The sequence below is a fragment of the Schistocerca gregaria genome, chromosome 1 (assembly GCF_023897955.1).
Source record: "Schistocerca gregaria isolate iqSchGreg1 chromosome 1, iqSchGreg1.2, whole genome shotgun sequence".
Lineage (NCBI taxonomy): Eukaryota > Metazoa > Arthropoda > Insecta > Orthoptera > Acrididae > Schistocerca > Schistocerca gregaria.
Window position 1 is genome coordinate 655,317,732 of NC_064920.1, and position 16,031 is coordinate 655,333,762.

Genomic DNA, 16,031 nt, shown 5'->3' on the forward strand with positions numbered 1-16,031 from the left:
TATTTCCACCTGGCGCCTCAGTTGGACCAGCATTCGTGCTGGACGTGCAGACCGCGTGAGACGACGCTTCATCCAGTCCCAAACATGCTCAATGGGGGACACATCCGGAGATCTTCCTGGCCAGGGTAGTTGACTTACACCTTCTAGAGCACATTGGGTGGCACGGGATACATGCGGACGTGCATTGTCCTGTTGGAACAGCAAGTTCTCTTGCCAGTCTAGGAATGGTAAAACGATGGGTTCGATGACGGTTTGGATGTACCGTGCACTATTCAGTGTCCCCTCGACGATCACCAGAAGTGTACGGCCAGTGTAGGAGATCGCTCCCCACACCATGATGCCCTGTGTGCCTCGGTCGTATGCAGCCCTGATTGTGGCGCTCACCTGCACGACGCCAAACACGCATACGACCATCATTGGCACCAAGGCAGAAGCGACTCTCATCACTGAAGATGACACGGTGTGCGGGACCGTAGCCCAGCTTCATGGAAACGGTTGCGAATGGTCCTCGCCGATACCCCAGGAGCAACAGTGTCCCTAATTTGCTGGGAAGTGGCGGTGCGGTCCCCTATGGCACTGCGTAGGATCCTACGGTCTTGGTGTGCATCCGTGCGTCGCTGCGGTCCGGTCCCAGGTCGACGGGCACGTGCACCTTCCGCCGACCACTGGCGACAACATCGATGTACTGTGGAGACCTCACGCCCCATGTGCTGAGCAATTCGGCGGTACGTCCACCTGGCCTCCCGCATGCCCACTATACGCCCTCACTCAAAGTCCGTCAACTGCACATACGGTTCACGTCTATGCTGTCGCGGCATGCTACCAGTGTTAAAGACTGTGATGGAGCTCCGTATGCTACGGCAAACTGGCTGACACTGACGGCGGCGGTGCACTAATGCTGCGCAGCTAGCGCCATTCGACGGCCAACACCGCGGTTCCTGGTGTGTCCGCTGTGCCGTGCGTGTGATCATTGCTTGTACAGCCCTCTCGCAGTGTCTGGAGCAGGTATGGTGGGTCTGACACACCGGTGTCAATGTGTTCTTTTTTCCATTTCCAGGAGTGTATTATTAACGTTCTATATCTTTAGTCTTCATGTCTACACATTTGCAGACCTCTGCTGCTAGAGGATTCTGAATTGCAGCTGTCAACATGGCAGTGCATAATGTAAGTATGTTGGTGCATGAGAAACAGCATGCTCTAATCAAGCTTAAATTCAAATAGTTCCTCCATGTGTGGAGCACCCTCTCCTTCAGCTTGACAATGCCAGAATTAGTCCTGCAACATTTGCAGCAATCTGATGGCTTGGATTACTGTCATCAATCATCCTCCATACAGTCCTGACTTGGTCCCATCCAATTTTCAGCTGTTTATAAAACTTGATAAACACCTTCAAGGGTGTCGTGTTGATAGTGATGAATCGGTGCAAGCAAAGGTGAGGATGTGGCTCCATCAACGAAGTCAAACATGACATATCAACAAACTGGTCTCTTGTTGGGAAAAATGTGTTCATCACCAGGATGACTATGTTGAGAAATAAATATGTAGACACGAAGAACAAAAATGTAGAATGTTAATAACATTTGTTTTATTTAAAAAGCCTTAAGAGTTTTGATTTAAACAGCTTTAAGGCATTATTTCTCAGCTCACCATAACAGAATGAGCAGTATATTTCTATGAAAGAATTGGAATACAAATGTTATTCACCAATACCTCTACGTTTAGAAATAAATTCGAATAATTTCATAACTAAAATGTTACCAATAGATTATGAGAAAGGATTAAGAGCTGGGTGAATAGTTATGCATAAGTGCTCTCATAGTTTCTTTTTCATTGTTTTCATTACAAGTAGTGATCTATTTATACCTTATGCAAAGCTTTCATGGTCTCAGTTCCTGTCTTGAGTCAATCCCCATAAGCTCACTTATGCATATTTGAGAGCACACACACATATGCACAAAGCAGATAAATAACACACTGTGTTATAAAATAATGTAACAGAAGTAAATATTTTTAAACAGTTACATCCTCAAAATGTCTACCTTTGGCCTTGGAGGTGTCAGCTTGTCAGTAGTGATGCCCATGGCAGCCAAAATTTCTGCCATTTGTTTTGTGTCGATGCCACAGTTGTTCGCAACATTCTTTTGACACCTTTTATGAATGTTCATGTTGCATACTAGAAAGAGAAAGGTGTGTGTTAAAACTATAATACCTTACACAAACACAGACAGAAATAAATCTGTTTAATTATACCAATGCCATTTCATAGGCAAGATTTTTAAATTTGAAGTTTGTGATTCATATAATGGTAAGAGCAAAGGTGACCACTCACCATTCACCATATATTAGAGGAATTAAGTGGTAGACAAGCATTTATTTAAATATACTGTGTACTACACAGACAGCTGTTTATGTTTCCTGTAATTCTGAAGTCTGTTTAATGTGAATATTCGCTTTAACCAGAATTTACATCCTTCAGTCGAAATATTTTTTTAAAGAATAGGCAAATCTAATAAGGTACTATTTTACTTTTATGCTCACATCTGCTGGCAATTTGTTAAAGAATTTTGCAGCAGAATATGGCACTCATTTCTGAATCCTACACAGGCTTGGAAATTACTTTTACTTCTAGTATTGTGTTCATCACTTTCACAGCTCATCCTCATTCACTCTTATGGTTGACCACATGTACCACTAGGGAATAAATGTGCTAGCACATGAGTGTAATAATTTGAAGGTTGCTAAGGAGGAAGATGTTTGCCTTTGAGCTTTACATAAAATTCATACTGTGCACTTTTGTTACTTCAGCTGTATTGTCACAGAAGAATATGCTATAGGACAGTACTGAATGAAAGAATGTTAGTAATTCCATCTGGAGAGTAACACAGTGAGAGAGGATTCTAACAGTAAAGCAGATACAACTAGGCTTTGTAGTGGACTTAATAACATGCATGTATCACCTCATTTTCTTGCACATATGCATGCATTGAAATTTTACAAACTGAGTTTCCTTTATGGTGTGCCTGTTGATATCTATTTCTGGTATCTGTAATCTGTAATTATTTGTTTGGTATCATATAATATGGATTTCTGTAAAATTTAGGCTTGTTTGTTGTGAACCAGATGCAAACCTGTTCCAATATTCTCCTAGCTGTGTTGGGTATAGATCTCTTTGGGCTCCTTACGAGTACAGTTTTCCCATTCACAAACATACCAATTTTTGTTTAATTCTCCAATGTATTTGGTAAATGATTCATGTAGGTGAAAAACAGTTGTGAGTATCAAACCTCGTCAGAACACTATTTCAAATGTTCCTTCAATCCAAATTTATTTTCAAATTCCCAACCAGCCATCCAAGCTTTGGTGTTAATTGCTTTCCTTAAATTGATTTAGGTGAATGGTAAGATGGTCAGTTTCATTTTCTACATTTGTGTTATTGGGCTCTGCCTCAAATCACTTTGTCAGCATGGGACATTAAACCTTAATCATCTTTCCTTTCAGCTCTTTATCACATCCTCCAACCACAACAATCACCTTAATTTAACATGGACACTAATGAACTGCAAAAAGATTGGAAAATACAAAGTTTAATAGAAACATGTGAGGAGAGAGAACACTAAGCAGCAGAAGACTGCCAGTTTCATCGCAAAATTCGATTGGTCTATCTTTTCAGAGCATATTAATGCAAGATTCATTGTGTTGGAGATATGACTCATGTACATAACTTGATATGGTGCTATTGATGTCAAATACATTGTCGCACCACAGTAGGATGTAATGGCAAGGCAACATGGAGTAACTACAGGAAAGTTGCCCACAAAATAGCATCATTGTCTTCAGTGCCAGAACTCTGAGTAAATTGCTCAGATCATCCTTTTGTTCAGAGCAGGAATTGGAAACTGGAAATTTACAATGATGAAGCATGAAGTCATTCTATTTCTCCACTTACTGTCCCATAAGTGTCACCAAAAAGAGAGATAGGGTTAAAGAAAACTCCTTCTGATTATTGATGCCTATACTGCAGTGGAATGTTAATGGGTTAAGAAAACTTGTAACTGGATGGATAAAAAATCTACTCACCAAGTGGTGGCAGGAGAATACACACATTAAAAAAAAAAAAGGTTTTATTTATTCAGTTACATCACATCAAAACTTGATTTTTTATCTATCCACTTAAATTATATTTTCAAAAATTGATTATTTTCATTGTTAAGAAAACATGTGAAAGAAGTAAATCTTTTAACACAAGATAGCCCCTCATGCCTCTGCAAACAACAGACACATTTTAAACGTTGGCAACTCTTTCTTTAAAGGCAACAACATCCACTGGAAGAATCATACAGATGGTGAGGGACTAAGGGTGGAGCGGTAATATTCACCCACAACACATGCCATTCTGTACTTGTTACCCTTACAGCCCAGCATCAAGCAGCAGCTGGTCAGGATAATAAAACTTGAAGAATAATTGTCTGCTCCCTATATCTCCTACCCCACAGACTTGTGGATAATGAAGCCATTGAAGACCTCATCCCCTCATCCACGTACAGCCCCTCCCTTTTCTCCTCTTTGAGATTTTAATGTACATGATGTGTCCTAGGGGTCAAGCAGTGGGTATGGTATTCTTGCAAAACAATGTCTGCCTCTTTAGTACAGTGAAAGTGACACACTTCAATGTGCAAAAATATCACTCACAGCCATTGATCTGTTGCTTTGCTCTCCTATATTTGCTGATATGATCCTTTGGGAAATGGTAGAGGTCTTGCTCTCGAGTGACCATTTTCCCATTTAGGTCACCTGCCATGTTCAAACTAGCACCTGTCACCAGTACACCATAGTGGATGTTATGCAATGCCATGTGTACATTTTAAAGCAACCTGGCTGATTTGAACACCAGCCCGTCATCAATATGGTAGAAAATGTCACTAGTATCCACATAATTGCTGTTGTGTCTGTCCTGAAGGCCGGTGTGAAATCTGAAGATGGTCACCCCATGGGGAACAAGTAGTGCTATTAGGCATCAGGGACATGGCATAGCACTACAAAAGTTCCATCATAATCCATCTGCTGACATTCTTGCAACCTTTTGCACTGTTTGGGTGAAGTCTCTGTGTATTATCAGAAAGCACAAAAAGCAGCCATAAGAGGAATTCTTACATCTATTACCCATTCGCATGCATCACAGTGACCACACAGGACACCGGTGCTCTAATTGCTACATTAGAGACTGTTGGACAAATAATGAGAAAATACTTCGAACAAATTATATCTAATGCCAATCATGATCCCACATTCCAACACAGAGCACAGCTGTATCTTTTGTATGGAGGAATTAGAGCACGTCATCTATGGCTTGCAAACACCACCACAACCAGGAAAGGTACATAACAAGATGTTGAACATTTGAATACTGAGTTGAAGAAGTTGTTCCTCATGCTTTTTAGCAAAACTGGTCTGAAGGACAATACTAAAAGGCATAGCAGGAAGTAAAAAACCCATGAAGCATCACATGACCCTAAGAAGTTATTACATTGTAGCATTAACAGTTGCGCAGGGAAAACATTGGAATGATGATGAACAACCACTTAGTACAGACTTTCAGTGTGTTTGTTGTAGGAACCACTCAACAATCTAATGCATGTGGCAGCAGTCAGGCAAGAGACCTTCTTGTGTAGGCAGCGCTTGACAAAAATATTTTTTTCATATTGAAAATGCCTGTGACACTACTGTCTGACAACTGTATGAATGGGGCTTCAGGGGTTGTCTTTCCATTGCAATGGGACCCTCTCTTTCAGGACAGTATTTTGGATTCAAGGTTGGCAATGCAGTCTCAGACCTATTTCCCTTGGAGAATGGTGTCCCTCAGCCAAGTATGTCCAGTTTTATACTTTTTGAAATAGCCATAAAGAATGTAGTGTCTGCAGTCAGGAGATCTAACCATTACTCTCCTTTTGTGAATGATTTTTCAATCTTTTGTTCATATCCTAGGCTCAAGATGACTGCTTGACAGCTTTAATTAACATTAACAAAACTTGAATTATAGGTAAAATCACTGGCAAAAATTTTTCCTATATAAATATGTCAGTGTCAATTTTAATTGTGCACAGGGTGGCCTTGCCCAACATGAAGTGCAACTGGGAGACACCATTCATAGCTTTCAGGAGTCAGTAAAGTCTCTGAGCCTCATCTTTTATGAGAATCTCACCTTGTTGCTACACCTGAGATTGCCCAAGACAAGAGCTCCAAAGAATGTAAACATCTTAAAGTTTCCTAATGGCAGAGCCTGGGAAGCTGGCAGATCCTCTCTGTTGTTTTACGGAGCCACTGTTTGGCTGCAGCTCAACTGTGTCTGTACTGTATTGGAGCTGCACAACCATCCTTTCTGAAAACCTTGGACTTCATTCCCATATTTTTAGATGCGTGCCAAAATTTAATTGTTATTTACACTGATGGGTCTGGGCAGGGCCACACTGTTGGCTGCTCAGTATTTTCCCCTGACATTGTCTTTAGGATTCAACTTCCAAATTAATTTACAGTCTTTGATGGAGAACTCTACATAGTCTTACAAGTGCTAGAGCAGTTGAGATACAATCTACAATTGACAGAATAAATTTCTTATCTGTTCTGATTTTCTAATTGGGCTACAGACTATCAGGAAACAAAGTCAGCAATCAAAGTGAACTAAAACATACAAGATACCTTTCCTGTACTACAATGGCAAAGAAGGAAATATCATTTTGCTGGTGAAACCAGGCAAATGAGAAATCTAACACAGTAGGCAGGGATGCTTGTAGCAAATGTAATAGAATACTATGTCCTGCTACTACCTCATGGTTGAGGAGGAGAGTTATGAGTAACTGGTCTGAAGGACAATACCAAAAGGCATGGCAGGAATGGGAGAGGAGTTGAAATTAAAGGTAGCAAAGCAAAAGCTGAAATGCTGAAATCCATTTTCAAATGTTCCTTTACAAAGGAAAATCCAGGATAATTGCTCCAATTTAATTCTTGTACCACTGAAAATATAAATAAAGAAGTATTAGTGTCACTGGTGTTGAGAAACAGCTGAAATTATTAAAATCGAAAGAAGCTCCAGGCCCCAATGGAATCCCTGTCAGATTCTATACTAAATTTGCAGCTGAGTTAGTCTCTCTTCTCACTGTAATCTGTCATAAAGTCCTCAAACAAAAAACTGTACCCAGTTCTTGGAAAAAGGCACAGGTCACACATGTCTACAAGAAGAGTAGTAGAAGTGATCCACAAAACTACTGTCCAATATCCTTCATGTCAATTTGTAATAGAATCTTAGAACATATTCTGAGCTCAAACACAATAAGGTATCTTAAACACAATGACTTTCTCAATGTCCTCCAGCAAGGCTTTCAAAAACATCAATCATGGGGAACCCAAATCTCACATTTCTCACACTGGAAGCTTTGGATCAAGGCAACCAAGTAGATTCTGAAAAGCATTTGGCTCAATACTGCACCTACACTTATTGTCAAAAGAACAATCAATGGGGTGTCAAGCAAAAATTATGACTGGATTGAGGACTTTTTAGTAGGCAGGATACAGCATGTTATCTCGGATGGAGAGTCATCGTCAGGTGTAAAACGAACTTTGTTCTTGAGACCCTTGCTGTTCATGTTGTATGTTAATGATCAGGCAGATAATGTTAACAATAAAATCAGGCTTTTTGCAGATGATGCAGTTATCTATAATGAAGTACTATCTGAGAGAAGCTACATAAATATTTAGTCAGATCATGGTAGGATTTCAACATGGTGCGGAGGTTGGCAACTTGCTCTAAATGTTCAGAAATGTAAAATTGTATACTTCACAAAATGAAAAATATGTAGTATCCTATGACTATAATACTGATGACTCACTGCTGGAATCAGCCAACTCATACAAATACCCGGGTGTAACACTTCGTAGAGATATGAAATAGAATGATCACATAGATTCAACCATGGGTAAAGCAGGTGGTAGACTTTGGTTTATTGGTAGAATACTGGGGAAGTACAATCAGCCCACTAAAGAGATTGTGTACAAATCACTTGTGAAACCCATCCTACAATATTGCTCTAGTATGTGGGACCAGTACCAAATAGGACTGACCGGGGGTATTGAACATATATGGAGAAGGGCAGCATGAATAGTCACAGGTTTGTTTAAACCATGGGAGGGTATCACAGAGATACTGAAGGAATTGAAATGACAGATTCTTGAAGACAGACATTGACTATCCCAAGAAAGTCTATAAACAAAGTTTCAAGAATCTGCTTTAAATGATTACTTTAGGGATATATTACAACCCCATATGTGTTACTTACATAGGGATTGTGAGGATAAGATTAGAGTAATTGGTGCACGCACAGAAACATTCAAACTGTCATTCTTCCCATGCTCCATATGTAAATTGAACAGGAAGAAACCATAATAACTGTTACAATGGGACATACCTCCCTGTCATGTTCCTCGCGGTGGTTTGCAGAGTATAGATGTAGATGTAGATAATTGCTTAAAATCAATGTAGTTGCTTGTCATATTTATAAACTTTGTCTACCACTTGTATCAATAAAATCCAGTGTGCCTCTATTCCTCCCAATTCCAGCTTGATAACCTCCCAGTATCTTTTCCACCTAGCATTCAGGACAAGAGGCTAAAACCTCAAAAAATACCTTATACATTGAATCTAAGGCAATAATACCCAGTAACTGATTTACTCTGATTTATTATTATTCCTGTGCTCCAAACCTTAGGCACTTCTTTGTTTATCCATATTTCCTTTATTAATTCATTGACAGTAATTCCCATCTTCTTTTCCTCAAATTTTAATAATTCAACCTCTAAGCTGTGTTCTCCTAGTGCTTTATAATTATTTAAGTTTTTAGTTGCATTCTTCACTACTGCTAAGTCTGGTTGTTTGTCTTCTTGCACTTCTGCTTCTAATTCTACTTCCAATTGCAGATCTGATTCCTCCTCTTTCTCATTCAACATTTCCTCTCTGTTCCACCACCCTTTCATTTGGGTAAATCTGTAAAATATCCTTTTATTTCTATATTGGCCCTCATTTCATCCAACTCCAACAAAAGGACAGGTGCACACTCGCACACACACACATATCCATCCGCACATACACTGGTCTGCTTGTGTCTGTGTATGTGCGGATGGATATGTGTGTGTGTGCGAGTGTACACCTGTCCTTTTTTTCCCCTAAGGGAAGTCTTTCCGCTCCCGGGATTGGAATGACTCCTTACCATCTCCCTTAAAACCCACATCCTTTTGTCTTTCCCTCTCCTTCCTGAAGAAGCAACCATCGGTTGCGAAAGCTAGTAATTCTGTGTGTGTGTTTGTGTGTTTTGTTCATGTGCCTGTCTGCCGGCGCTTTCCCGCTTGGTAAGTCTTGGAATCTTTGTTTTTAATATATAGAAAGAAACTTCCACATGGGGAAAATATATTAATTTTAATATATATTATTTTTATTATATTTTTCCCATGTGGAAGTTTCTTTCGGACATGTCCAAAAGAACAGACACCATATCTACACTCCTGGAAATTGAAATAAGAACACCGTGAATTCATTGTCCCAGGAAGGGGAAACTTTATTGACACATTCCTGGGGTCAGATATATCACATGATCACACTGACAGAACCACAGGCACATAGACACAGGCAACAGAGCATGCACAATGTCGGCACTGGTACAGTGTATATCCACCCTTCGCAGCAATGCAGGCTGCTATTCTCCCATGGAGACGATCGTAGAGATGCTGGATGTAGTCCTGTGGAACGGCTTGCCATGCCATTTCCACCTGGCGCCTAAGTTGGACCAGCGTTCGTGCTGGACGTGCAGACCGCATGAGACGACGCTTCATCCAGTCCCAAACATGCTCAATGGGGGACAGATCCAGAGATCTTCCTGGCCAGGGTAGTTGACTTACACCTTCTAGAGCACGTTGGGTGGCACGGGATACATGCGGACGTGCATTGTCCTGTTGGAACAGCAAGTTCCCTTGCCGGTCTAGGAATGGTAGAACGATGGGTTCGATGGCGGTTTGGATGTACCGTGCACTATTCAGTGTCCCCTCGACGATCACCAGAGGTGTACGGCCCGTGTAGGAGATCGCTCCCCACACCATGATGCCGGGTGTTGGCCCTGTGTGCCTTGGTCGTATGCAGTCCTGATTGTGGCGCTCACCTGCACGGCGCCAAACACGCATACGACCATCATTGGCACCAAGGCAGAAGCGACTCTCATCGCTGAAGACGACACGTCTCCATTCGTCCCTCCATTCACGCCTGTCGCAACACCACTGGAGGCGGGCTGCACGATGTTGGGGCGTGAGCGGAAGACGGCCTAACGGTGTGCGGGACCGTAGCCCAGCTTCATGGAGACGGTTGCGAATGGTCCTCGTCAATACCCTAGGAGCAACAGTGTCCCTAATTTGCTGGGAAGTGGCGGTACGGTCCCCTACAGCACTGCGTAGGATCCTACGGTCTTGGCGTGCATCCGTGCGTCGCTGCGGTCCGGTCCCAGGTCGACGGGCACGTGCACCTTCCGCCGACCACTGGCGACAACATCGTTGTACTGTGGAGACCTCATGCCCCACGTGTTGAGCAATTCGGCGGTACGTCCACCCGGCCTCCCGCATGCCCACTATACGCCCTCGCTCAAAGTCCGTCAACTGCACATACGGTTCACGTCCACACTGTCGCAGCATGCTACCAGTGTTAAAGACTGCGATGGAGCTCCGTATGCCAGGCAAACTGGCTGACACTGACGGCGGCGGTGCACAAATGCTGCGCAGCTAGCGCCATTCGACGGCCAACACCGCGGTTCCTGGTGTGTCCGCTGTGCCGTGCGTGTGATCATTGCTTGTACAGCCCTCTCGCAGTGTCCGGAGCAAGTATGGTGGGTCTGACACACCGGTGTCAATGTGTTCTTTTTTCCATTTCCAGGAGTGTATATAAGTATACTGTTCTGGCAATACTGGCAATGACCTTCTCCTTCTGTGCAGATGCACACATATTTTCCAAACTCTTATGGGACTTTATAAGAATGTCTTCCACCAGTAATGAGTGTGTTGGTGTGGGACACTAGGAATGTAGTGTGTGGACATACAAGGTGAGAATGTGGGTCTTGTGGGAGGCATGCAAGAGATAGTTCCTGCAGTCGCATTATCCTCTGTGCCCTCGGTGGCTCAGATGGATAGAGCATCTGCCATGTAAGCAGGAGATCCCAGATTCGAGTCCCGCCTGGGGCACACACTTTCACCTGTCCCTGTTGATATATATCAATGCCCGTTAGCAGCTGAAGGTATTAAAATTAATTCTAATATGTGTAAGAAAGGCTGCAGTTGCATAATGACCTCTATAACCCACACTATACATCAGTTTATGTTTCCCTGATGTATTCACTCCCTGTCCTTTCTGTAGTAGTTCTTGTAGTGCTGCTACTTTAATTCTATATTTATCCATTTAGTCTCTAATTTTTTGCAATTTGTCGGGTCTCACATTCCATCTGGCTATAATAATATCCATTTTCCTTCTCATTAACCTATTTCCTTGCCTGTTCACTGCCCCATAGTCGTACCCTTCAGAGTCCGATGTGTGGTACCCGTAACAATTCCATTTTATGAGATGGCAGTGTTAGTCTCACACCCAGCCCCCAGTAGCTATGCTACTGCCAGCAAAGCTCTCAATTTTGCTGGACATACAAGCCCTCCCACCTGGCACAGAAGATGGCCCTCTCATGGGAGAGCTAGAGTTTTGTAACGTGTCTCAAAGTGGTTGGTTCATCGTATTTAGCCAGTTATTGAACCACCAATGATTATCTGAATCATAAATGTACAGTTCTGACCATGTATCAAGTGTTTATTTAAATGAGGCTGTTCCAGCTTGAGTGTCCACCAGTGAGTGGACAGTGGTGGGCAAACAGCTGAGGTGCGGGAAGTCAGACTGCAGCATACACAACCACACTACCCTGCCCTTACACATGTGGACAGTGGTAGATAAGTTGTTTGTGTATTTGAAGAACCTGTGCAATAGGGATACTTGGTGGGTGGCCTACACTAGCCATGCCTGCCCATGAGCAAACTGACTGGTGTTCTCCAGCCCTGTGCCCCTGGGGCAGTGTTGGAACAACCTAATTTAAGTTAAATAATTTTAACATTCATGTACAGAACTGTTAACCAACTTTCATTTCTTCATGTAGTAGTTGGCACTTCCCCTATTTTTTTTTACAGTTCAGTCAACATCATGTAAATGGGAAAAAGCTTTAGATGTTTTAAGCAAATTATAATTTTATTAATTATTTTATAAGGTTTTATCAAAGTGTTGGAAAATGGCGCACACACACGCATGCAAATACGCACATTCTAATGGGTAATTTTTACTTGCCATTTAATATACTGTTAAGCAATTGCTGTTGTGTTGTCATTGCCAGACAGTTTTATGAGTCTCTAGAATGTGCCCATGAGTGTCTGTCCTCAAAAGATTTCACAGGAAGAAAGACCTAGGTCATCTCACTGCATATAGCATTCAAATACTACAAGGGCGTTGATAACCATGCAGGTGAATCTTCTAAAACCAATAACACCATCATTTTGCAATATCTCCTTATTTTTAATTAAGATATCTAATGTATTCAGATAAAAAATCTACTAAGTGGCAGAAGGAGAACACGTGTATAAAAGTACTCAGATTTGTAGCTTTTTGAGCCATGGAGCCAGTGGCTCCTTCTTCTGGTGGAAGGGTTGAAGGGGAAAAGGACTGGTGAGGTTAGGAAATAGGGAAGTTTGAAAAAGTCACCCAGAACTACAGGTCAGGAGGACTTACCAGATGGGACCTTCTCATCCTATCCAGTAAGTCTCCCTGACCTGGGGTTCTGGGTGACTTTTCTGAACTCTCACCATTACCTAAAGCCCTCCAGTCATTTTCCTTCACCCCTCTTTCTTCATCTTCTCCCAGAAGAAGGAGCTACTGGATCTGAAAGCTTGGACATTTCAGTACCTTTGTATGTGTATTCTCCTGCTGCCATTTGGTGAGTAGATTTTTGATCTGTCCTATTATTTTATATTTTCAAAAACTGATTGCTTTCATTGATAATATTGATTTCTGATAGTTTACACTATACTCCTCTCCCTTGTTCATCTTGTTTGGTTCTAAAAGCAAAGTAGAAGACTTGAATTGCCTGATCACCTGCCACTACGTTATTTTCATATCTTTGTTCTATATTTTCTGAGACCTATGTATTCTTCATACAATCTGTACGTTTTTTCTTGAGGTTTGATCTCCATTATTTTAAAATGACAAATTCATATTTTCTGGTTGTTTCAGCAAGAATGAGTAACTGAATAGTTCTGACTCCATCACAGGTGTTATCTACCAATAAATCTTCAAAACAAATGCTTTCTATGCAGAGTAAGTGTAAATGCCCAGAACGCTTAATAAAGCATAGATACAGTGACTGAACTGAGTGAGTGTAGTGGGGCTTCCTCCCATTGCAATACTTCTTACAAAAGCAATCAGTGGGATGGTTGGAGTTTGCTGTTCCCATTCCCCACATCTCCCTCGATTACAAAAAGTTTAGAGACGGTATACAACCACGCAGATCTTCATGAAACATCATGCATACACTGACTTTAAATTAGCTCCCAAATGACCGCACATATTTAACATCTCAGATATTCTTATTTCATCTAAATATTTATATAAAAGATTTGGGTCGAAAAACATATGCTTGTACTTGTATTTATTTCCTATAGACAATTCATTATCTTGTAAAATTATATAAGATGTATAAAAACATGATGTTTACCTTCACACTGCAAGCCTTGCCGAATAAGGCCATAGAGGAGGGAACCACAATGATCACAGAACGTGAATCGCTTGTAGTTGTGTACCATAAATCTGTGAGGGATGTTCACACTGAAGCGTTGTCCTTGCGTTCCTGTTGTCTGAAAGAAAATATGATATTCGTACACTACACTCAAAAACAACTGCCGGTATTTGTTTACTTATCTGAGAGCAGAAAAAGGGAGAAGGAAATATACTACACATTTTATAGGGTAATGAAAGCTGTATTAACCTGTAATGATGATGATGTTACAAAATAAACACTTTCTTTCTTCTTTTTTTCTTTTTGACAGCTCAGCAAGTATCTCATTACAAATCTGGAGATCCAGTGTTGGACTTCCAGTTGGTTGTTATCACTTATTTCACTTCTGAGAATGAATTGATGTGAAAAATTGCACAGTGGTTCAGAACCCATATTAAACTGTAGCTCCCTCTATAAATGGGCTGGACAAGACTGTTAAAAGGCTGGAGAAAGGCGAGAGTGTACAACCTCCAATTGGACCATGACTAGTAAAGTACTGTGCAATTCAAACCAACCATTAGGTTGACGACAGCTTTAATTTATCAAAAACAGTGTCACTCTGAAGCTCAGATTTTTTACTTGTGGTATAAATATTGATGAAGGCAGCAGCTCCTAAACCTTGCTATACAGATTTTCTTCTGTGAGAAACATTTCTTATAACTCTGTATGGAAAAGACAGCAAAAACTGCATATGACAAGACCACTTTTCAACAATGGGATATCAGATGAATTCCAAAGCAGCTAAAGTATTGGATATGTCAGGGTGATGGTGTGCATTCCATGCATTATTATTTGCAGTGTGGTGGTTTATATACAGTTACGCTACACAGCCGAATGCTCTGTTACGTCAGATGTTCTCTAGGGCTTATTAGAGTCCTCTGTTTTGTTGCTGTGTAGTTGGAAGCTGGGTAGTACAGATGTTGAAGCTATTATGTAGTAGAAGAACTCTGCATTTGAAATTAGGTGATGGGACTGATACATACATATGAGCAACATGAAAATCTTGTTTCTGTGTGCTGTGTGTGTGTGTGTGTGTGTGTGTGAAAATTGATGTACTTGGTATTTGCTAATTCCTTTTGTAGCATACAAATTTATTTATTGGTGTCCTATATCCACAGAGTTTTCATGTTGATGTTAATTCCTGTTTGTGGGTTGTTTTCTGATATTTGCTGTATATTCACTTGAAAAATTCTGCTTATAAGTTATCAGTAGCATTTGTTACAGTGATTTTAACAATTCTGCTTGTCACTGCACTGTACATCTGTTTATATGTATTGCATTTTAGCTATTATGCGTTTGCATTTATTTTTCGTTTCTGTTTTCGCTCTAATACACAGGATGGGGCCAGGATGGCCATGATGAGTGGATATGACTGGACACATTAACAGAGGAGAAAAAGACCTAGAGTTACTTTCAACAGGATGGAGCAACTGCCCATACAGCAGCCAAACGAACCTTGGAGCACATTTACATGACCTTCACATCTGACAGTGTTGTTAGCAGCAGTCAGTCTGGTCGCAACCCTAGATGGCCACCCAGGTCACCTGATCTGTCAGTGTGTGATTATTTTGTGTGAAGAGCCCTCAAGTCTAATGTGTATTGCTAAAAACCTCATAGTCTTCAAGAACTGCAGCACAACATTTCTGATGATATTGCAGCAATTTCAGCAGTCCAGCTTTGATCCGTCTTCAACAACTTACTTACCAGGGTCAAAAAGTGTGAAGACATGAGTGGTGGTCACTTTCAACATCTACAGTAGTCAGGTTGGTACTGTATTTCCTTTCCTCTAGTGTGTTTTTCATACCTGGAACTCTGTTCTCAGGGCCACTTTTATTTGTTGCACTCGGTATTTGTGTTACTGACTTTAGCGCCAATTTTAATGTTTTCATGAAATGTTATTGATTACATGTGATATGCTATTGTTCAATTCCTTATTTTGGTTGTGAGACATTGTGTGTGTGCTCATTTCATATTATTTTGAGTGCAGATAGGATCTTTTTATTTACATATTATAATACTATTTCTACAGATTCACACACTGGTAATTCCACCACGGATGCAACCATTAAAAAAATTTACTTGTACAGCACACAGCGATATAATGCTTAACAAGACAATCCATATGTATATTCCCAACACAGCACTGGTACACCT

The 16,031-nt window shown here is 41.1% G+C and overlaps 1 protein-coding gene across 2 annotated transcripts in view; it reads right to left on the reverse strand.

Annotated features, from left to right (window-relative positions):
* LOC126361442 (calcium-independent protein kinase C) overlaps positions 1-16,031 on the reverse strand; it is a 219,019-nt gene that overhangs the window by 112,913 nt on the left and 90,075 nt on the right. For both annotated transcript variants that reach the window (XM_050007790.1, XM_050007792.1), the window contains exons 6-7: positions 13,818-13,956; positions 2,040-2,173 (exon numbers count right to left, since the gene is read on the reverse strand). In XM_050007790.1, coding sequence (XP_049863747.1) covers positions 2,040-2,173; positions 13,818-13,956 — 273 coding nt within the window. The remainder of the gene's footprint in view (positions 1-2,039; positions 2,174-13,817; positions 13,957-16,031) is intronic.